Genomic DNA, 23,141 nt, shown 5'->3' with positions numbered 1-23,141 from the left:
CATTAGAAATTTCTTCAGTCACATTTAAAACGGTGCCAGGTATACGGAACTTCAGTTAAGTGGGGAAACATGATAAGTTGGGGTTCTTGTCCGTATAGCAGAGGAGGTTAAGGGTAGATTTAATACATACAAATGAGGCGGAATAGGCCATTCGGCCCCTTGAGGCTGTTTCGCTATCTGATACGATCAGATTGTGGCCTCAATCAAACTCTCCAGTCTGCCCCAATACTCTGACTCCCTTGTCAATCAAGGGTCTAACTAATTCTGTCTTTAAAATATTGCTGGAGACAGATGTTCAAAATCATGAAGGTGATTGATAAATAAGGGGAAACGGTTTATGGGGGGGGGGGGGGGGCAGTAACCAGAGGAAACAGCTTGAAAGTAACTGAGGGTAGAAGGTCTCGAGGCCCAGCAAAATCTTAAATCGAGAGATTGAGGCGTAAATGCTGCTAATCCCAGGAGACGCATGACTGAAGGTCTCCACGTACAATCTTGGTTTAACATTGAGAGATGGGTATGTCAGTGATTAACTGTTTGTGTGCTTCCAAAAACGACGTTGAAGAAGCATCTTCTGTTGCAGCCAAAGGTGTAGCGAAGGTCGAGATTTGTTCAGAAGGCTGACGAAGAATGCAATAGCAAGTGAAGTGTATGTGATTTCAGGTTAGGGATTGTGTTTTGACAAAATTGAAATTTAAGAATGCTCCGCTAACAGAGTGAAACGGATTGCAGACGCATTTCATAGAACCCCTTTTAAAATGTGATGTGAGGTTATTAAATCTCAACTTTAGAGTGAGCGCGAGGACATGGGTCACCGTGCTCCCCACAAGATGTTCAGTGACTGTCTTTCGATCGCTCCATATTTTCTTTCTATTTAAGAAAAAGTTTATTTTCCCCTTGGTGCTTCTTGCAACACCATATCGAACATCACACTAAAGCACAGTTTATATTAGCAGGACAAAGGTAAAGTACTGTGGATATGGGAAATATGAAATAAAAACATAAATGCTGGAAGTACTCAGCAGATCAGGCTGCATCTATGGAGAAAAAGAGCAACACCAGTCTTTGATGCCACCGTAAATGCATTGTCCACATGAAGTCTGGTTTCATATCTAATGCCCTGTTACGATCGTGTAATTATCAGAATAAACGTTTTATGTTGCACAAAATTTTATCGTTATTATAATTGCCCACTTTGAGGATTTCTGGTGTCCCCACCCCATACCCAGATGAGGCCCCCAGCCAGAAAGTCTGCCCACCCCTGGATTAGATGAAGGGAGGTGGGAGCAGGCTCATGTGGAGCACAGAAAAAACAAGAGGCCAGATGTTGTGCGAGTGGGCTATATCCATATTGCACATTCTATGTCATGTACCGCAAACAATTCTAAATCTGACCACATTAGAATTATTGGCGTTATATTTTAAAGTGCATGGATTATGAGGTCAGCTGGTAACGGCTTTTTAGCAACAGGTTATAACCAGAGGCTTGAAGGACAACAGTTTACTCTGTACTAAAACAGCAGAGACTGCGCAACAGCTTTGATGCTCTGGGAGATTGAGAGTTTTGCACAAAGAGCTTTATTTTTTTTTCTGTGTGCGCGCGCGTGGCCCGAGGCTCTGTGAACTCAGGGGACCTGCTGCATTTTACAGAAGGTCTTGTACGTTTTATGAAATACATCAGGTCACTTCTCCAACTTCATGGAGTTCCGGAGACCCTAAACGAGAGGAAAGAAAGCTGCAAAACATCTAAAGATCTTTATACTGAAGTACAGCCATTTGTTAAATGGGTTTATTTAATTTTCATGTCATTGTATGCCTTCGCAATTTTTTATTTTGCTCTTTATTTAGTCACCAAACTGACTGAAGGACCCTGGCTTTTTCAAACTTAGAAAGTAACTAAATAGATTTCTTGTTCACTGAATCTCACAAGTCAGGAAAAAGAACGCATTTAATTCAATTTCTTAGCAGATGTCTCCCGTCCTGCAATATTTCACGTTTCCAAATTACTTGGTACAATTCAAACACCCCCACTGGAAATCTGCTGTGAAAATAATAAGACAGACACTACAACAGCCACTCTCGGCTCACCTCAATGCACTGTTTGATCCAGAAATGGCTTCCCATGGCCTCCCAGTTCTGGGAACAGGTAATATACAGTAGCCGATCGTACACCCGGCGCCTCATGGAGTTATCGAAAACTTCGAAGAACTTGGCCCGAATGTGGGGCTGGCAACACCGCAATCCCGCCAGGAATGCCGGCTCTAACTTCGCAGTAAGCTCACTACCAGAGAGGTTTTCATCCCTGCGTTGAACCACAAAATTACACTCGATGTGTGCAGAGTAATTAAGAACAGCCAAAGAGTAATTACAGATAATCAATCTGTGTCAGTTCAGTTGCATTTTAATTAGAATCATGTAATAACACTGCACAGGAGATTGCCATTCAGCCCATCAAACCCATTCAGCTCTTTCAGGTCCCTGCTCTTTCCCCATAGACCCGCAAATGCTTTCCTTTTAAATATCAGACTCTCTCTGGGGAAAAGGTATCTATTTCCTCAGCATAGGCACAGGAAGAGATTACATAACCGCCTTGAGGCTCTTCCGTCATTCAGTCAGATTATTGCTACTCGGCGTCTCCATGCCCTTTACTCACCTTCATTCCATATTCCTAGATACCTTTATTTGATAAAAGCTGGTCAATCTCAACCTTGAAAAGTTCAACTGACCCCCATTGTTCACAGCCTGCACTATCCTTTTTAAAAAATGTATTTTTATTAAACATAACATTTTATATTTTTTTTAAATTACAAAACAAAACTACACCAATGGCTGTATCAAAAATTACAAGCAACTGTAGTAAAAGGAACCTCGATATCACAAATGCAAATCAAACAATCCCCCCTCTTGCCCACCTCCTCCCACTAACAGTAACCAGATCTTTAAAGTGCAGGATAAATGGCCACCAGTACATAGAACCCATCAATCAACCCCCTCACTGTGAACTTGACTTTCTCAAGGTACAAAAATTCCATCAAATCACCCAAGCCAACAAGGGGGGGGGGGGGGGGGGAGGGAGAGGGGGGAGGGAGGGAGGGAAGGGGAAACGGAGAAACCAAAAATAGTGTAGCTATGCCCTGCTTGGAACTTATCTGCACATATTTCTTGCTCCTGTGCTTTGAACCTAACCTTTAATTAATTCTTTTGCTCCCATTTTATCTATACCAAGATAAAATGCCTGTTTATTCGGTGGGAAACTTGGTATTTAAAAAGATTTCAAAGTCAGTGTTTCGGGTCATAAAATGAATCATCTAAGAGATATGGGAATATTTTAAGTTAACAGAACCTCCTTGTAGACTCCATGTTAATCAACATATAAAACAAAATGCAGCACAATGCACCTGCAAACATGCTGTGAGGTTGTACACTTTGAATAGTGAATTAGCGCTGATAAAGCGAAGTTCCTTTTCATTAAGCCTCGAGGTGAATTGAAAAATAAATCTACATTCCCTCCAAGTCTAGCTTAAAAAAGAAATGCAAAGGCGTTTGATTCTATAAAGTTATGTGCTGGATGCCGGCCCGGATAGTTAACCTTGGCTATCTGCAAACTATTCTTGTGTTTAACACAAATTAATATACAGACAAAAACTAAGTCATGTTGCATTTTCAAATGGAATATAAATTGCACTGGCCTCCCGAGAGTACAGTGCAAAGTCAGAAGTGTGCAAACTAATGAAATGTAATTTTTGATTAATTACTACAATTACCTATAGACATAGTTAACGAGGTCCAAGAACTGGGCATTTAATTCAAGGTCGTCTGGAAAGCGTTTTTCAATGTAGGTCATCATTTTAACCAGCAAAACGGACTTCTCCCTCAGTGTAGGTGTCTGCATAGGAGAGAGAAATGATTTACCATTTGTTGTTGTTGTAAGCAACACCTCCCCCCCCCCCGGCTCCCCAAGATTCCAAATGCTTCACTTGGAGGAACAGGAATGGTAATAAACATATCACTGCAAAACAAACCAGAGACGGGCAGGAGGGCGCGATAACATTAACCGGTGTCAAACATAAAGACCTTAAGCAACCGTGCGGGTCACCACTGAACCAGAATTTAACATCAGCTTTGATTACCAGCCAAACTTGCTCTCAGCTGATTTTTTCAGCACCGGCTGAAGACAGTGCATTACTTCACCTGGGGTGGGAAATGGCAGGCATAGGAATGTAATTTGAGAAAGGAAATTGATAAGCGTTAAAGCTCATAAGGAAATAACTGCCCACTGCTCTGAACCACTTAACACGGAAAGCCCGTTGTTTAGTAAGCAGAGCGCTGCATTAATGTGAAGTGGTTTCCAATCAATGCTCCTATGATTCAGCAGTCAGCTGGGTCGGGGAGCTCTCAGTTAATCGGCACCAATGGCGAGACACCACTGCGCCACCAAGAGGCAGCAGCACGTCACTTCGGTTTTGTGCCGGGTAGTGTACAACTGCAGCCCATGCAAAGAGTCGAGTTTTAAAAATATTCAATAGCTGTGTACCATTTGGGGATTTTTAAAAATTTATTTTTTTATAAACGTCCATGGAATCACAGCATAGATACAGCTTGGAAGGAAGAAATCCATTTGTGCCCATGCTAGCTCTGAGAGAGCAACTCACCTTGTTCCACTCCCCAGCCATTTCCCTCAGCCCTGCAAGATTTTCCCCCAATTTCAAATTCTCTTTAGAAAGTCTCTCTTGACCTTGCCTCCCCCACCACCCTTTCAGGCAGTGCATTCCAAATCCTAACCACGCGCTGCCCAAAACAGATTTTCCCCATTACTCCTTTTTGTCAATCACCTTAAATTGATTAGCTCAGTTTCAATGCCCCCCCCCCCAAAAAAAAAAACATTCTGGTCTGCATGAAATACCAACACTGATGACTGCACTGTGCTAATGCAACAGATCTCAAGTTCCCCTCATCACCTCTCCCATCTCTAGCTCAATCTTCCACAGCCCAACATTCCCTCACACTTCCTCCAGCACTGGTCCTTTCCACAGTCCCCGTGCCCTTCCCTTCACCTATCAGCACTGATACATCCCTCCCCAACTCTCCAAAGAAAACTTCCAGCTCTCTTTCCCGACTCTCCGCAATGGCTCGTTTCCATCCCACTGCCTACTTTTCTCAATATCCAACCATTTTAATGCTGTTACTATCGTATAAGGCATTATATAAATGCCTGTTGTCATTTCTAGATGAGAGTGTAGTGCAGGAGTCAGCAGCATGATGCAAATTAACTGGCTCCTTTGCCTCCCTCTCCAACCTCCAATGCCCCCCCCACCCCCTCCCAGTCTGGAATTACTTCCAGTTTAAACAACACAAGTTTCATTGTGTATAACGGAGGAAAGATCAAATCCTCAAACCAGAATCACTTTGCCAAAAGTCAATGTTTGGGTCGCAAATGGGAACATAAAAATCACAAATTTTGCTCTTGTCCATTTCATTATTCATGTTGCAATTGAATCCATTTACACTATTAATGCAGAAAATACGGTGCGACAGTTAATCTGCAAATGATAATGATCCTGCATTGATTTCCCACGTGGACAGCAATGAAACCAGTGATGATTTATGCTTGGGTCAGGAATGATGAGTAAGTGGGGAATAACACAGTTTATTGATACTCTGCACTTAAAGACTATTATGACTTGTAAATTAGTCTCACAGTGCTGTGCTGAACCACATGATTATCCCGCTGCACGGAATTAGCAGTGGGGGCCTTGCTGGTTTCAGCTTTTACAGCCTTGGGAAGGTTTCCTTCTCATTGCTTTTAAGGATCCATGCTGGAAAGCATGCGACGAGGAGAGTATAGGGTCCGACTGCAATGGTGACCGGCTTGCAGGCTCACACAGAGAACAATCACCTCATGCTCAGCATGGTAGCACACGTGGATAGCCCTCTGGCTTCACAGCGCCAGGGTCCCAGGTTAGATTCCCCGCTGAGTCACTGTCTGTGCGGAGTCTGCACGTTCTCCCCAGGTCTGCGTGGGTTTCCTCCGGGTGCTCCGGTTTCCTCCCACAGTCCAAAGACGTGCAGGTTAGGTGGATTGGCCATGCTAAATTGCCCTTAGGTGTCCAAAAAGGTTAGGAGGGGTTATGTGGATAGGGTGGAAGTAAGGGCTGGAGTGAGTCAGTGCCGACTCGATGGGCCGAATGGCCTCCTTCTGCACTGTATGTTCTATATATCTATGTATGTATGTATGTATGTATGTATGTATGTATGTATGTATGTATGTATGTATGTATGTATGTATGTACCTGTTCAAGATGGCAGAAGGTTGGCAGTGGCTTTAATATCGCATTGCAAACGAAAAGGGCGAAAACTGGGGAGTATAACCCAAGTTTTGTTTCAAGCATGTGCTTGACTTAATACCTGCTCTAGTACAACTTGAATAAACGGACATAAAAGTGCTTTTTGCCTTGGTCGTTCAGTGGAGAAAATAGACACATACAAAACATGTAAATTAAAATCTTTTTAACAGAAAAAATATTGTTCTGTGTGTTTGCTCTCATTATCCATTACTATAATAGTTTTAGATTATTAATAAATGTTATTGTTACGAATTGGGAAAACATAAATGAAATTGAGAAAAAGGAAAATAAAAAGAGGAATTGAGAAGGGCAGATGTCTCATGGGGGCTTTAATAGGTGGATGAGCATACCAGTGAGCAAAGCAAGTGTTTACCTATGTGACTAGGAGAAAGCAATGGGGTATGGGACAATGCAACTTCAAAGCAGAGAGATATTGGAATTGGCATTTATATGCTTAAAAAGTTGGGTCCACAGAGTGGGTAACATCAAAGGGAAAGAATGATATATCCAAAGCACAATACCTTGAGAAAAGGGCACAGTAGAGGTTGGTACCATCACAGCCACACCCAGCTGCACAAAACAATCCCCCCGAAAACAAGTTATTGCTGAAACAGCAACCGGTTAAAATCCAAAACTCGAACTGAGAAGATTATGCCTTTGCTGAAACCGACGATGGTTTTTCCCAAATGTGGATGGATAACCTGTGCGTGGTAATTACCTGCTCATAGAGTTGTATAACATTAGATGTTGTTTGGGAATCGTTCAGGAATTGTAGGTAGTTGGGAGCGAAAGGGTAACTTCATGTGATACTGTATATGCATAGCCATCAGTGTAATTAAGTGTACTGTTGTAGTCTATTATAATCCTTCTTATCGTGTGTTTCTCTTAAGTTAATAAGATTTGTTGTTAATTGATCACAAAATGACTGGACTATTCTTCCCTGGTTTGCATATCTTTTCTCACAGTAAACCAATTTGAAAATATACACCACTGAGAAACGGTGTTCCAGGTGTCATGCGAGCATCCCTTTTAAGAAAGGTTTTTATCTCACCACATGGCTTCAGTGATGTCACTTTGTGGGTGGAGCTGGGCTGTGGCTGTGAGGTGAGGAGATTTCAGTAGACTACAGAAAGAGAAAATAAGTATTTTATCTGTCTTTCTCGGTTTTCATTTTAAAGGTTGTTCCAGTAGAGGCACATTGGGTGTGGCTGATTTCCGGAAAGAGTTTGAAACTGCTGGTTGAGACTGGATCAGAGTCTCGGAGAAGGGATCAGTTCCATTCATGTGAGAATACAGTGTGCTGGGCCACGCCCTTGAAAAAGGGTTTTGGTTTAATTGGATTTTGTTATTGAATTGGAACAGCTAAAGGGGAATTCATTAAGTGTTATACATTGATTACTGTAGCTGTGTGGTGTCTTTATGTTTGTAATTGATAAAAATTCTTGCTATGTTTATATATACACGTGTATATATATATTGTATATGTATATAAAAAAGTAAAAAATTACATTCTTAGAATAAACCTTGTTTGGATTAAAATGTCTGGGATGAATCACACCTGCAGTGAAGGCTCGTGTTCATCCTAGCCAAATTCAACATCAAGCTTGTAGGTCAGGTGAACTTCATAATATACTTTGGAGTTTCTAAACCCTGGCCCATAACACAGGTTACCCTTCTGGGTTTTGGGATACCCTTGTATTTAACATCGGTGGAGTTCTCAACAGTTACATAGACTCTCACACTCAGTTGAATTCCATTTATACTATTCAAAATGCACAATTTTAAACAATACATTTTGCAAATCACAACTTTAATTCTTGTTCTTAATCACACCGATTGTGATCGTGACTATTACCTATTTACTGGTAAACATTCTCACCTGATTTACTGCCATGGGAGAATTATTCTTCACCCACTCCTCCACTATTTTCACCACGGCTCTTAGAATCTTAGCATCGGGTGATTTCTCAATGAGAGAGGTCAAGATGACTTGGATGAAATTCTTCCTCATTTCCATGCTCATTACAGCAAGACGTGTTTTCACAAGTTCCAGACTTAACATAATCAGCTCCACAGTGACTGAAAAAGAGCCATTTATTTCTCCCTTGTTAAAACAGTTCAGGAAAGGAAGTGCAACAGACACCATGGTACAAGGCAATAGTGAGAGACAGATACCACTTTAAATTGCAGAGCACAAAACTATTTGGCATTTTTTTGTGCTGTACTCAAACTTCAGAAATTCGTAATTCCAGAAATGGTGCTTCATCGAAGAGAGGCATGCATGTATTTTCAAACATTTAAATGCAAACAAGATTTCTGCATTGAGCACCATCTAGTGGCATGATAATTACCCACTGTCGTGTAATCTTCTAAATATGGAGCGGGATTCTCCGTGAATCGGCGCGATGGACTGAACTCAGCACCAAAAACGGCACGAATCACTCCGGCGTCGGGCCCCCTGAAACGTCGCGGATTCTCCCGCCGGGAATGGGCTAGCCTGCACAAAAGACACCCCCCCCCCCCGCGCGACCCAGCAAAATGCCCGCCCGCCGCGCCAAGTGAGACCCCCCCACTGCCTGCCCCCTTCCCCCATCTCCACATCCCCCTTCCCCCCGTATCCCCCCTCATCCCCCTCCCCCATAAACCCCTCTTCCCCCATATGGGGGGAGGGGGGCAGACCCGGCCCATCAGGCATAAGACACCCCCAGGACGTTCCAGGGCGGCCATGAGCCAGGGACAGACCCGGAGCACCAGGCGGACGCCGCCCCCAGGACATTCCAGGGCGGCCATGAGCCAGGGACAGACCCGGTGCACCAGGCGGACGCTGCCCACATCTAGTGCGAGTGCGGCGACGCCGGCGGGCCACACCGAGCGACAAGGGGGGCAGCCACAGCAACAGGCAGCCGGCGCAGGGCAGGGGGCCCCGCAGGGCACCCTAACACGCAGGACGCCCACACACAGGGGACGGATGGACCGGAATCACCACTCCAGGGAACCCCGGACTTCGGGTCGGATGAGGAGCACGCCATTACACTACTGCTATTTCCTACACCCTCCACCATCGCAGGGACACTCCCCTCAGTTGGGCATTTTAGCAATGAGGCATCTGGGACACCAACTGGTGCGCACATCACAGCCGTCTCAGTATAGCAGGTGGAGGTAGGAGCAGCCGAGGGGCCGGGCGGTCAGAGGGCAGCCCTGCGCAGGCAACCACCTGCCGCCCAGATTTGTCCCGGGTTCCTGGAGATACCACACCCACCCATAGACCCGCCGCAGGCACGGACCAAGGGACGACCGAAGGGGGGTGACGGCCGGCTTGCGGCAGCTGCAGACGAAGGTGGAGGAGACCACTCGCATGCAGGAGCAGATAGTGGTGCCGGTCATGCGTGCCACCCAGGCTGACACCGCACGGGTGGCGCCCGCGGTGGAGGTAATGGGTGCGACAGTGTCAGACATGGGTCGCAGTATGAAAGGTGTGGGGCTTTCCGTGCAGGCGGCGTCCGTGGCCCAGGACATGGCTGCCCTCTCACAGGCAGCTATGAGCCAGAGCCAGCAGCAGATCGCAGAGGCGCTCAACGCCGTGGCCCAGTCTCAGCAGGCAATGGCCCAGTCTCTGCAGGCCATCACTGAGGGCATCGGCGCCATTGCCCAGGTGCTGGCTGGCGTCGCCCAGACAGACAGGGATGGCCATCTCCCAGAGCTCCTTGGCCACAAACTTGCAGACCCTTGTTGATACCAGGGCGGGCCTCCAGGACTGGCAGCGCCAGGTGTCGGGGGGGACGTTGGGAGCTCGGTCCGTTTGCATCCCCGATCCATGTAGAGGCCCGGGGGCCATTGGGCACCCCGAGGGAGGAGGAGGTGGTGCTGGGGCCCATTCCGGGTCCCTCTGTAGGGAAGGTCTCGGAACACCGCGACACCTCGGACCAGCCCCCCCTTCTGTCCCAGGTACATCTGGTGGGCAACGGGCAGGACAGGCTGGCAGCTCGCCATCCCAGTCGCCCGAGCCGCAGCCTGGCCGCTCCTGGAAACGGCCACCAAAGGGGTCCCTAGTCACAGGGCAGGAATCACAGGAGTCCACCTCCAGTTCTGCTCCACCGTCTGGGGAACCATCTAGACGTAGTCATAGGGCCCGTACGGTAAAAAAAATTAGACACTGGCTAAGTTGGCATGGGTGCAGGGCACAGATTAGTTCTGGGGCCAGGGCATGTGTATGAACGGTTTGTTATTAAAATTACTTTCACACCTACAGAAGCTGCCTTTGTGCTCTGTCCGATGCGTGCGGGGGTGTGGTGTGAGGTGAACGCCAGTGTGTGTGTGAGGGATGATCGAACGGCGGCCTCAGGTGAGTGTGCACCCCCCCCAGGGTCTCCCTCGCCCTGGGCAGACAACGGGATTGTGCGCTGCAGTGTAATGGTCACATGCAGGGACTGTCCGGGTGAAGGTGGTACTGTGGCCATGGGTCAGATATTGTCCAACGATGTAGAGCCCAGAGCTCATCGCAGAGCGGGTTGTCATCATCCTCCATGGCCTCGAATAGACCTGCTGCCACAGGTGACCGTGAGAGCCCGGCCTGTTGTGCCGCAGGTGGATGTGCAATGGAGGGGTGAGGGTGGTTGGTGTTGGGTGGGTGGGGTGAGGGTGGTAGGCTGGTGCTATGGTGTGCAGTCTGTGCCCATACTCGGCGATTCCCAAGCCCCCCTAGCCCGTGAACCAGGCGGCTATCAGCCTGTCCCGTGCCCGCTGGCCCAGCCGGTAACGGTGGGCTGCCTCCCATCCAGGTCCAGCCCATCTATCCTGACCATTGCCCCCATCCTCCTCATCTAGGCAGGTCTGCGCCTCGTCTTGCTGCTCCTCCCCTTCCCCCTCTTCTGCCTGCAGCACATCGCCCCTCTGCTGGGCTATGTTGTGCAGAACGCAGCAGACCACAACGATGCAGCCGACCCTGTCTGACGGGTACTGGAGGGCCCCTCCAGAGCGGTCCAGGCACCTGAAGCGCATCTTTGGCAGCCCAAAGCACCTCTCTATCACACCCCTGATCGCTGCATGGGCATCGTTGTAGCGGTTCTCCGCGTCAGTCTGTGGTCGCCGTATAGGCGTCATCAGGACCCTCACGAGGTGGTCACAGACCACCTGCACATTCATGGAATAGGTCCCCTTCCTATTCGTGAACACGGCCCTGTTATCCGCAGGTGGCCGCACGACGACGTGCATCCCATCGATCGCCCCCTGGATCATGGGCACCCTGGTCACGGCAGCGAAGCCCGCTGCCTGGGCATCTTGGCTGGCCCGGTCCACAGTGAACTGGATGAAGCGGTCTGCAATGGCATAAAGGGTGTCCGTCACTGCACAGATGCACCGGTGCACCAACGCCTGTGAGATGCCGGACAGGTCCCCACTCACCGCCTGGAATGGCCCATGTGGCATAAAGGTTTAGGGTCACCGTAACCTGGACCGCCACGGGGAGAGGGTGTCCTCCCCCAGTGCCACACGGTGCCAGGTGTGCCATCAGGTGGCAGATATGGGTGATGTTTCCCGGCTCATCCGGAGTTCCCCCCCTGCATGCCCGGTCCATCAGGTCCTGATACGACGAGCGGGGCCGGTACACACGGAGCCTCATCGGGCGTCTCAGTTGCCATGACACCATCACCACCTCATCCTCTTCCTCCTCGTCCTGTCATGCGGACGGCCCTCCAGTCTGGGCGGCTACCACCTGCCTCAGGCTCCTCTGCGGCAGTCTCCGCCGCCTCCCTGGCATGCTCCTGCTCCAGCTCCCCCAGGGTAACATGTAGAAGTGGGCTCCCGCATCATCGCTGGGTGATGAACAATCATAACGGCCAGCAGGAGATGGGGGTAGGGGGATAGACATGTCATCATTACCCATACCCCTCTCCTTCCCCCCCCCCCCCCCCTCCACTCACCCTCTCCTCCGCCGCCCGCCCCCCCCACTCTCCTCCCCAACCCCCGGCACACACCCTCCCCAACCCCTCTCCTCCGCTTCCCCCCCCCTACCCCTCTCCCCCGCCACCCCCCCCACCCCCTACCCCTCTCCCCCGCCTCCCCCCCCTACCCCCCGCCTCCCCCCCCTACCCCTCTCCCCCGCCTCCCCCCCCTACCCCCCTCCCCCGCCTCCCCCCCCCTACCCCCCTACCCTCCCTCCCGCCCCCAGCACGCACACTCCAACGGCTCCTGCGACCCCCCACCACCACCTGCGGCCATGCCGTCACTTCTCCGGCGGCCGCCCCACACCGACCCCTACCTCCGCGCTGGCCGGCGTCAACCAGCACGACTGGTTGATGCCGTTAAATAGGTGGTTTGACTTACGTCGGCGTGACCCATGGTCACGTTGGCGGGACTTCGGCCCATCCGGCCCGGAGAATTGGGGAGGCCCCGGGGCACTTTGTGGCGCGCCGGTCCTCGACATTCTCCGAGGCGAGCGGCACGATTCACGCCGACGGGATTTTGGGGGGGGCCGGAGAATATCGCGGAGCGACTGGGTGGGATTTACGCCGGGGGGGGGGGGGGGGCGTGTCGGAGAATCCTGCCCCTGGAAACAATTACAGCACAGAAGTAGGCTATTCAGTCCATCATTTCGATGTTGGACAAAAGAAGCCTAATCTCACCTCCCAGTTCTTGGTCATCACCCTAAATGCAAATCCAAGTCTTCCCCCCCCCCCCACCCCCCTCCCGCCCCCTAAATGTGACGAAGGTTTCTGCTTCCACCACCCTGTCAGGCTATGAATTCCGCACCCCCACCATACTGCGGATGAAAAAGTTAGCTATTTGTTCACCTTGAATCCTTTTAACTAACTATGTTAAATATATTCCTTGTTATGGGCCTCCCTGAAAATGGAAATGGATCCTTCTTATACACACTAGCCAGGCCCCTCAATCTTATCTCTTCATATAAACATTAAAATGATGCGTATAAGAGTGCGCATTAAGGCAAAATGGCAGGAGCCAAAGTGCAAGAGGTTTTAAAAAACGATCTTGCAATTACATAGCACCTTTCTAACTCACCAGGTCTCCCAAAGCACTTTATGGCCATTGAAGTACTTTTAAAATGAACTCACTGTTGTAATGAAATCATCTCACAAAGACAGATAAGTCCAATTTGATGTGAAGGCAGTGCTCTGTTGTGCACTTTACAATTTAGTTCAGCGTCTTTTAATGGTAATAGAGACATATTTAGACAAAGGTGGACTCCCCAGAAAGAGGAGTATTAAAGAGCCGCAGCTTGGTCAATGAGGTGGGTTTTAAGGAAGATCTTAACAGTAGGAGAAGGAAGTCAAGAGGCAGCGAGCCCCAGCGAGGAAAATCCTCTTGATGGTTTGCGCCATGGTCATTGATGGTGAGACAAAGTGAAGGCGAGATACATAAAAGGTCTGCCAGCAAAATGCAGTGTTGCCTCTTAAGTGGCCAAAAAGGTTAGGTAGGGTTACTGGGACAGGATGGGGGCCGGATGCTAGGTAAGGTACTCTTTCAGAGGGTGTCGGTGCAGACTCAATGAGCCGAATGGCCTCCCTTTGCACTGTAGGTATTCTATGATCCTCCTTCTGAGGGACAACGTGGGGGCAAAATGTGCTGACATTAAAACATGGCGACAAGGTTGTATATCAGTTGCTTCAAGGTTGGGGCTGCTTTGATAATTACAACATATGATAATGAAGCAGAGAACAAATTAGCACTCCATAGATTAAATTCCTTGTTTAGATATTTTCCCACTTTTGGCCAAGAAACACAGATTAACAGCTAAATATAATTGCTTTTTTTTTGGATGCAGAAGGGCAGCACGTACAAGGAGCTATCCTTCAAACATGCCAAGTCAATTACTGAAATTCCTCATAATGGGATCATCACCCTGCGTCTTAATGGGAAAAGGTTTTGTTTGCTATGATCCACTCTCTTGAGCCTTTCGCATCAATAAACTTCATTATGATGTATGATTTGCAAACGACTAAAGTAGTTTGAAATATTAAAAATTATTTTCACTATTAGCACAACACAATTCCAAACATCATGAATTTTATTTTTTTTTTAAAGTTCTCATCAATAACATTTTAAATCTGAAGCCAATCACCAAAATGCAAGTTTAAAAAAATCGGGAGCACTAAATGTAAAACATTGCCTGGAGTATTTATTGGGATTATAATTGTGCAGCTTAATAAAAATCCCAAATATCTACAAAATTGAATCAAAGATCAATGCAAATAGCTGCAAGTCAAGCATTTCTATAGCGCCTTTCACAACCACCAAATGTCCCAAAGCACTTTACAGCCAATGAATTGTTTTTTGAAGAGTAGTCACTGTTGTAATTTAGGAAACACTGCAATCAATTTGTGCACAGCAAGCTCCCACAAACAGCAATTTGACAATAACCAGATAATCTAATTTTGTCGATTGAGGGACATTGGGAATAACTCCCCAGCTCTTCCTTAGTGCCATGAGATCTTTTACATTCACCTGAGGGGATGGTTTAACACCTCAACCAAAAAAGTGGACACCTCTAGAAGTGCAGCACTCCTTCAATACTTCACTGCGGCGTCGACCTTGATTTCTGTATTGTAGTGGGGCTTGAACCTACAACCTTCTGATTCAAAGATGAGAGTGCGACTCACTGAGCCACGTCTAACACCTTGTCCACAAAATCATGAGTCCTACCCAGCACTTTGAGTACCCACGCCCCCTCCCTTGGCCTCATTGAGCCCCAGGAGTTACAGCATGTTTTTTTTTTTTTAATTTTAGAGTACCCACTTATTTTTTTTTCCCCAATTAAGTGGCAATTTAGTGCGGCCAATCCACCTACCCTGCACATCTTTGGGTTGTGGGGGCAAAACCCACACAGACATGGGGAGAATGTGCAAACTCCACACGGACAGTGGCCCACAGCTGGGATTCGAACCCGGGTCCTCAGCGCCGCAGTCCGAGTGCTAGCCACTGCGCCGCATGCCGCCCTGAAGTTACAGCATGATACAATGACGGCCAATGTGCTTATTGGCAGACAGGCAGACTTCATCCCAGCTGGCTGGGCTTGATAATGAAACCAGGGCGACAAGGGCCAAGAATGAGAAAAGACCATTCATCAAGCTTCAGTTGAACTATTTTGAGATTGCCTGCATGCATCAAGGTTTGGTTTTAGGACTGAAATGCCAAGTGCAAAGCCTCAATAATGAGCATTAAAAATGTTATTAATTTTATATGATTTGAATGTACAAAATTGCCTGCAACCACTAAACTGGGAATGCCTGACCTTATATCATCCCCCAATTACTTAGCAAAATGTAGGCAAAAAATGATTAACATTGCCATCTTTGTCCTCGTTTCCCTGCGCAGACTCCAGGCAAAAAATGATGCTCACTTCACTAGTCTACTTGCTTCTAACAAAACGACCCTTCTACTGTGATAATTAAGAATTTACATCATTCCTCTCGCACTTCTTTGTGACAGATTGCTGTTGCAGATCATTATTTGTTCTGCTATAGTAGTGCAGCACACAAGAGAGCTGTAATTTCTTCAGCCTTTGTATCAACACAAAAAGAAAAATTGCTTCATTTGTGGCTCTTTTGCATTCCTTTATTTTCAGAAACAACATGCCTTTATTTTCAGAAACAACATGCATCATCCACGACCCATCCTCGAATTCACAGATATTAATAATTCACAGCAATATGCCTTTGCAGAGTATAAGACTTAACTGGAGCATTCACTTTAATTACTACAGAAGAGAGTCTACAACTACAGCAACATCGTGCCAAAATAAAAGGTTCCGACTTGCATCTGTTTCTCTCCCAATTTCAAATACACCAGCAGACAGTGGCTCAGCGCCTGAAACTGGGAGGCTGAACGCTTGGGGCTTGGTGTCTCTCAACTGTGGTGAGGTGGAAGGAGAGGCATCGAGGTGATGTGTTTTGTTCGAGGTGACGTGTTTTGTAAAGTGCACTGTCAATTATTAAACCTAGATTTGAAAGCATGTTGATATTTTACTCCCTTTACAACATGATAGACTGCCTCTGCAATAACCACGATTTAATTAACACTCAGGGCTGATATATTACTGGAGTATGCTTCAGGTACATTAATCCACTCGCAAACACGTTTGAAACTTTTAATTTTAAGTACCTTGCCCCAGAACTGATAAGGCAGCTAAATGGCATTCATCTATAATCTTTACAAACATTAACTCCTCATTGGCCAGTTCATCCTGTAACATACTGTTACAAATTGATCTTCACCCTTCTTTCATGTTGCTCTCCGCCCTTAAGTTTCTTCCCTCTCTTTAAAGGCACTACTTCATGTTAGGTTACTGCTCCAGAGGGCAGCCACCTGAAAGCACTTCACCAAAATGGTCATTCTCCATCAATTAGCTCAGTCAGTATTGGCAGGTTCATTTGGTGGGCGAAAGAAGTCATCACATTTGTTGTCAATCTTGTTCTTGCCCAACATCTACCCCCTCTGCATTACATGGGTAAGATGGGTATAGAGGGTTATGGGCCAAGTGTGGGCAACTGGGACTAGCTTAATGGTAAAAAACTGGGCGGCATGGACTGGTTGGGCCGAAGGGCCTGTTTCCATGCTGTAAACTTCTATGATTCTATGATTCTATGATTAGCAATTGGGAGCACAAGGCCTCTGCCTCGGCAGCTTCATTAGCCGAACACTACCAGGAAGGCAGCAGTAGAGTCAAAATGGCTCAGTGGGATTGCACGACTGTCATAAGTCAGAAAGTTGTGGATTCAAGTCTCACCCTGGAATTGAGCACTTCAATGTCCAGACCAGAATGAAGAGTGCTGCACTGGGAGGAGTTATCTTTTAGATGAGATGTTAAACCAAGCCTGCAATGCTGCCTCTGGTAGTATCCATGGCAAATGTTGAAAGGGAACAGGTCAAGCTCCAGTCAATATTTAATTGCTCAACTTCCTTGATCCCCAAATTGAGCCTCTGGTGCCGAGGCACCGGATCATTTTTAATCTCCCAGCTCCACAACCAGTGGTTCCTCCTTTAGTCAACCTACCACCCCTCAGCACCTTCATCCTTTCTATAAATTTCTTCAAGACACTCTCCGGCTAAGCTGCTCGCAGAAGCGAACTCTCCTCCATTCACCACCCCCCGCCCAGGGCCCCGGTCCGCTTGCCCCGCCCGGGGCCCCGGTCCGCTTTCTAACCAGTCCCCATCCCAGTGTCCCGCGACATCTTTGTGTAGTGAACGCTGAAGAGAAGTTAAAATTATTCTGGGAACTCGAGCAACAAACACACCAGGTACCTTTTACTAAACTGATATCAACTTGACACCAGAAATATAAAGGCCTGAACTCAAATTATGAAAATGTGCGAAGTGCTGGTTGAGATCTATTTTACTGCTTGCAGACCAATGATGAACATTTCCAAAGCATTCATGGGCAGAACACCGTTTCAACATAAAACTCATCGTCTACTGACCATTATCGAAAACATTATGCAAGACACTGTGAAATATGAAAAGTTTATAATCATTTCCCTCCATCTTTCTCAAATATTCATACCACTGTACAAAGATTGCATTGGCCTACAGATCAAATTTAGAGGCACTAGACTGTTGTCTGTTCAGAAGCAGAATGACACTCTCCCTCATTCTTTGAAGCAATGAATTGTTTTATTGCGACATCATCACAACAAAATAACTTTAAGATTTCCTTTCCAACCTCATTGCATGAAACAATAATAAAAGCAATGCCATTACCTGTAGTGGTTTCAGATGCCCCTGGGGTCGCCTGTGGGTTTAGATGATCTCTCACCATCTTTTGTAGGGACCGCATGAAGACAGAAATGAGACGGTCAATGTAGCTGGGGTTGTTGCTGCAAGCGGACTTCAGGATCATCAGGGTGCCTGAAGATCAAAAGGGAAGCTTGTACAGTAAGCAAAGAAATTGTGCCAGACCTTCAGAAAACACTGATTATGTTTCAGTTGGGAGTATTGTGCTCATGGCTGGGAATCAAACTTTAGAAAGGATGCCAAAGTCTTCATGGGCAGCACGGTAGCACAGTGGTTAGCACTGCTGCTTCAGAGTGCCCGGGTCCCAGGTTCGATTCTCGTTTGGGTCACTGTGCGGAGTCTGCACGTTCTCCCAGTGTCTGCATGGGTTTACTCCGGGTGCTCCGGTTTCCTCCCACAAGTCCCGAAAGACGTGCTGTTAGGTGAATTGGATATTCTGAATTCTCCCTCTGTGTACCTGAACAGGCGTCAAGAGTGTGGAGACTAGGGGCTTTTCACAGTAACTTCATTGCAGTGTTAATGTAAGCCTACTTGTGACAATAATAAATATTATTAAACGGTGCAGAGGGACTTAACAGGTTGGCACCAGGTGTCACAGAGCTCAAGTTGGAGATTTTGGAATTATTCTCCTTCGAGGAGAAGCGATTTGAAAGAGGCATTTTTGATAAAGCAGGTTGGGAGAAACCGTTTTCACTGTCGGAAGGGTTGGTAATCAGAGGACACAGATTAAAAGGTGTCATGAGAATGTCACTTTAAGAAATGTCTGTTTGCTCATGAAATGAAATGAAAATCGCTTATTGTCACAAGTAGGCTTCAATGAAGTTACTGTGAAAAGCCCCTAGTCGCCACATTCCGGCGCCTGTTCGGGGAGGCTGTTACAGGAATTGAACCGTGCTGCTGGCCTGCCTTGGTCTGCTTTCAAAGCCAGCGATTTAGCCTTGCGCTAAACAGCCCCTGAACATGTTACTGCAGTGATGTCAGAGAGTGGGTGGAGCCGAGCTCTGGCTCTGCTTTTTAGTTTCGCTTTGAGAACAACTTGGGTGTGTCTGTTTTTTTGGTTTCGTTTTTTTTCAGTGTTGGAGCTGAAGCCAGACAAAGTAGGTGTACTGTTGATCTCTCTGCCATGAAAAGACTATCTCTTGATCATTTGGTGAATTCAGAATTATAAATGTTTTCAGTAGTGAATGTAAACCTGATGTGCTTCTGTTAAAAGGTGTTTCTTTTGTCTTCTGGATGTTGTTTGGGAAGTTATTAAGGATTATTCAGTGTTGTATTCTTTGGGGGTTGTATTTGAATTAATGGTTGCTAAGATGTTCACTGTATGTTTTAAAAAGGTTAACTTGAGTTCATAGAATAAACATAGTTTTGCTTTAAAAAATACTTTTCCATTTCTGCTGTACCACACCTGTAGAGTGGGCCGTGTGCTCCCCATACCACAATCTATTAAAAGTTGTGGGTCAGGTGAACTCCATGATACACTTTGGGGTTCTCCAAGCACTGGCCCATAACAAAGGGAACCGGCACAAATGCCAGTGGAAAGATGAGAATACTTTATTTTAAAATGGAGTGAATTATCTGAAATGCACTGCCTGGAAAGGTCAGTGGATGCAGATTGAACAAGATTTTTTTTAAAATGTACAAATACTGGAGGGAAAATCTGCAGAGCAGTGGGGAGAAAGGCAGCAGTGGTGGGACTAATTGGGAGAGCTCTCAAAATATTGTATGCAGTGAGTTATGATCTAGAAAGTGTAGCCTAAAAGGATTGTGGAAGCAAATTCAATAGTAACTTTCAAAAGGGAATTGAACATAGAGTTGGAGAGGAAAATCTGCAGAGCTATGGAAAGAGAACAAGGCGAGGCAACTGATTGGATAGCCACCGGCATGGGTGCTTCATTCCCTCCTCCGCCATCCCTCCCATTGCTGGCATCGGGGCTACATCAGCGCCCCCCCCACCCCCCCATTGGGGTTCCCTGGAGGCCGGGCCAACCTGGCCCTGCCAGGGGGCAGTGCCCTGCCACGTTCCTCACCACCCGGGGACGTTACCCACCAACAAGCCCCCAGCGTGGTCATCACGACTGGTTTCCCTTTTTGACCTCACACTAGTGGGTGAGTGAGCGACATCCTCAGAAGCAAAGGGGTTGAATCATTTAAGCAGATTGAAACAAATTCAAATTTATGATCGTCAGGTTCACGCTCCTGAATACATCAGTGGGGAGGGCCCAGGAACATCACGTTCAGAGTTCTCGGGAGTGCAAATCCAGTTTTTGGCCTCTCGCAAGAATTTGCAGCCATTCCGGAATTTGCGCCCGTGGCGAACGGGCCGGAAAAGTCGCAGATTTAATCTTTTGAGTTGAGCAGGCAGAACCTGCAGAGCCACTCATCACACTTTTAAATATCTGAAGAACGCTACACATGAACAAAGTGCTTTCAGCGCAGTACTGCTCCCTGGAGGTAGACAGTGTGATGCCACAGCACAACATGATCCTACTAATAGGGATGAGATGAACGGCAAGTGCACAGTTTTATTTTTTTGGACGAATGTTGGTCAGGCAGCCCAGAGAATTCCTTGCTCTTCTTCATGTAGGGCCAATTGATTTTAAGGATTGGTAGCTTGCCAAAAACAAATAGATTTGGATTAACCAACTCTGCACAGGGCAGGAATCACCTTTCCGGTGCCTTTATTTACTCGGCCATCTGAGAATGTAATAGTGCAATGGCTACGGTGTTCGACAAACAACCCGGAGGTAAAGTGCTCACATTCCATGGCAAGCTGTGAAACGGAATTCAACTAATCTGGTCATTTACAGAATTAGAAAAAGAATGACCACAAATGCTGCTGATTGGCATAAAAACCATTTTTTAAAAAGTCACAGCAGTGACCTTCACAAAGGGAACTTGCCACCCCAATACCCTCAGTCTGGACCATTTGAGACCTCTGTTCTATCCCACTTGAATGACTCATCATCTTCCCAAGGTGACGCAGGATAAGCAGTAAGTGCACCCACACCATGTCCCAAGAACAAAAAGCTTTCACAATGCGCGCTCCCGGATTCTATTTTGTTCTAAATCTATTGCGCCCCCAATGTCAAACAAAGATCAAGATGGCGCTGAGTTGAAACATAACACATTATAGTTAGAAAGCATTTCATGTTAAACACTCTGGTGCTCTTGCCTCCCACCAGAAATGTGCTAAATGCACTGTGAAAGGATCGACCTGCGGGTTAAACCTGAATCGATCAGCTGCGTTCATTTGTTAACTTTTACAGGTTAATGGCCTTTGCACATTGCACGTTCCACGACTGGTACATGCCTGGGTTCCAAAACCTCTCAAAAGTTTGGACACCACGGGCCATGTTAAGTGGTATACTTGGGAGACTCCTATTTGACAAGCTGACAAGTGGCAAATTGCCAATTCCTAAACCACAATTACATCTGCCGGTACTGATCACTGAGTTGCATGATGAAGGACATTTGCCATTTAGAGGAGAACTCGTTGTGACCGGCTGTGCAATTTCACACCTGCTTTACTGACAGAACCAATTCAATGGCAGATTGTGAGGAATTTACAAAATCATCAGCACAACAGAAATATTTCAAAGTGCTGGCTGGGCGAATATTGATTGACACAGGAGTCTTAGAAGCAAATCAGTTACTGTTGTATTACAATTCTATAACAACTTAATGTGTCTAGATGGTTCATTTCAATCAGACACCAAATATCAAGGGCGGGGTTAAAGGGTTTTATACCCAGGTCAAATTACAGCATTATGATTCCGATTGGATAACTTGGGGTGGGGTGGGGGGGGGAAGAGAGAATCTATTGTAAAAACAGGAAGAGAGTCAAAGAGTAGGACGAGGGCAAAGTGGAGATTAAAAAGAGTTGAGAAGGGCGGCATTGTGGCGCAGTGGTTAGCACTGGTGCTATGGCGCTGAGGACTCGGGTTCGAATCCCGGCCCTGGGTTACTGTCCGTGTGGAGTTTGCACATTTACCCCGTGTCTGCATGGGTTTCACCCCCACAACCCAAAAATGTGCAGGTTAGGTGGATTGGCCGCGCTAAATTGCCCCTTAATTGGAAAAAATAATAATTGGGTACTCTAAATTTTTTTTTTAAATGAGTTGAGAAGCTTTTACATAAGAAACAGATTGGGGATGAGCAGAAACTGCGACATGCACAAAAGAAATGATTGAAATAACTAATGGTAGGTATGGAAGTTGTCCGAGCAAAAAGGTCCTGAACCTGTTCATTCGACAGATAATGGCTGAAGAATGAATCAAGGTGATGCTCGCCTGGAGGAATAATCATGGTCACGATGCTGCTTCTTGTAACATCTCCTGTAGTTTGTTACTGATTTGCAGCTCTTACTGCAGAGGCACGCAATTACTATTTGTTCTGTGTGAGGTTTGCAATGATTTCACATTGCATTGCGATTGCATTCACAGGGTCTTTAAAGTATAATACACAACCTCCTGGGCACGGCATTGTTTGCGAGTAGCTGACAGATCCTACAGCCAATCAGATTTAAGTCAGCCAAGGTCCCAGGTTCGATCCCGGCTCTGGGTCACTGTCCGTGCGGAGTTTGCACATTCTCCCCGTATTTGCGTGGGTTTCGCCCCCCACAACCCAAAAGATGTGCAAGCTAGGTGGATTGGCCACGCTAAATTGCCCCTTAATTGGGAGAAAAAAAGTAATTGGGTACTCAAAACTTTTTTTTAAAAAGCATTTTATTGGCTTTAAGAAGCCCTTCAAGCCTGGTCCATGAGAAAATGATTGGCTTTTGCTGATTAATTTTGCTTACAAAAAAGAGTTTTAAATTTAATCACTGATCTAACATCAGCTGCCATTTGCAGAAGAGCTCCAATCTTCTACCATCTTTGTGTGTAAAGTGTTTCCTAATTTTACTCCAGATAGGTCTGGCTCTAACGTTCGACACTATGCCCCAGCAGAAATTGTTTCCCGTGATCTACCCTGCCAAACTCTTCGAATCTTTAAAAAAAAAATGTAATCTACTCATCTCTTACCTGGATTTGCACCTTAAATGTTGCAAGCTACAGA

At 46.6% G+C, this 23,141-nt stretch overlaps 1 protein-coding gene across 2 annotated transcripts in view; it reads right to left on the bottom strand.

Annotated features, from left to right (window-relative positions):
• The window catches only part of trrap (transformation/transcription domain-associated protein), a 241,921-nt gene that overhangs the window by 88,907 nt on the left and 129,873 nt on the right, over window positions 1-23,141 (bottom strand). For both annotated transcript variants that reach the window (XM_072481554.1, XM_072481555.1), the window contains exons 46-49: window positions 18,054-18,200; window positions 8,221-8,420; window positions 3,762-3,883; window positions 2,086-2,299 (exon numbers count right to left, since the gene is read on the bottom strand). In XM_072481554.1, the coding sequence (XP_072337655.1) occupies window positions 2,086-2,299; window positions 3,762-3,883; window positions 8,221-8,420; window positions 18,054-18,200 (683 nt within the window). The remainder of the gene's footprint in view (window positions 1-2,085; window positions 2,300-3,761; window positions 3,884-8,220; window positions 8,421-18,053; window positions 18,201-23,141) is intronic.

This window comes from Scyliorhinus torazame, chromosome 17 (genome assembly GCF_047496885.1).
Source record: "Scyliorhinus torazame isolate Kashiwa2021f chromosome 17, sScyTor2.1, whole genome shotgun sequence".
Lineage (NCBI taxonomy): Eukaryota > Metazoa > Chordata > Chondrichthyes > Carcharhiniformes > Scyliorhinidae > Scyliorhinus > Scyliorhinus torazame.
This window is presented reverse-complemented; position numbering and strand designations above follow the sequence as displayed.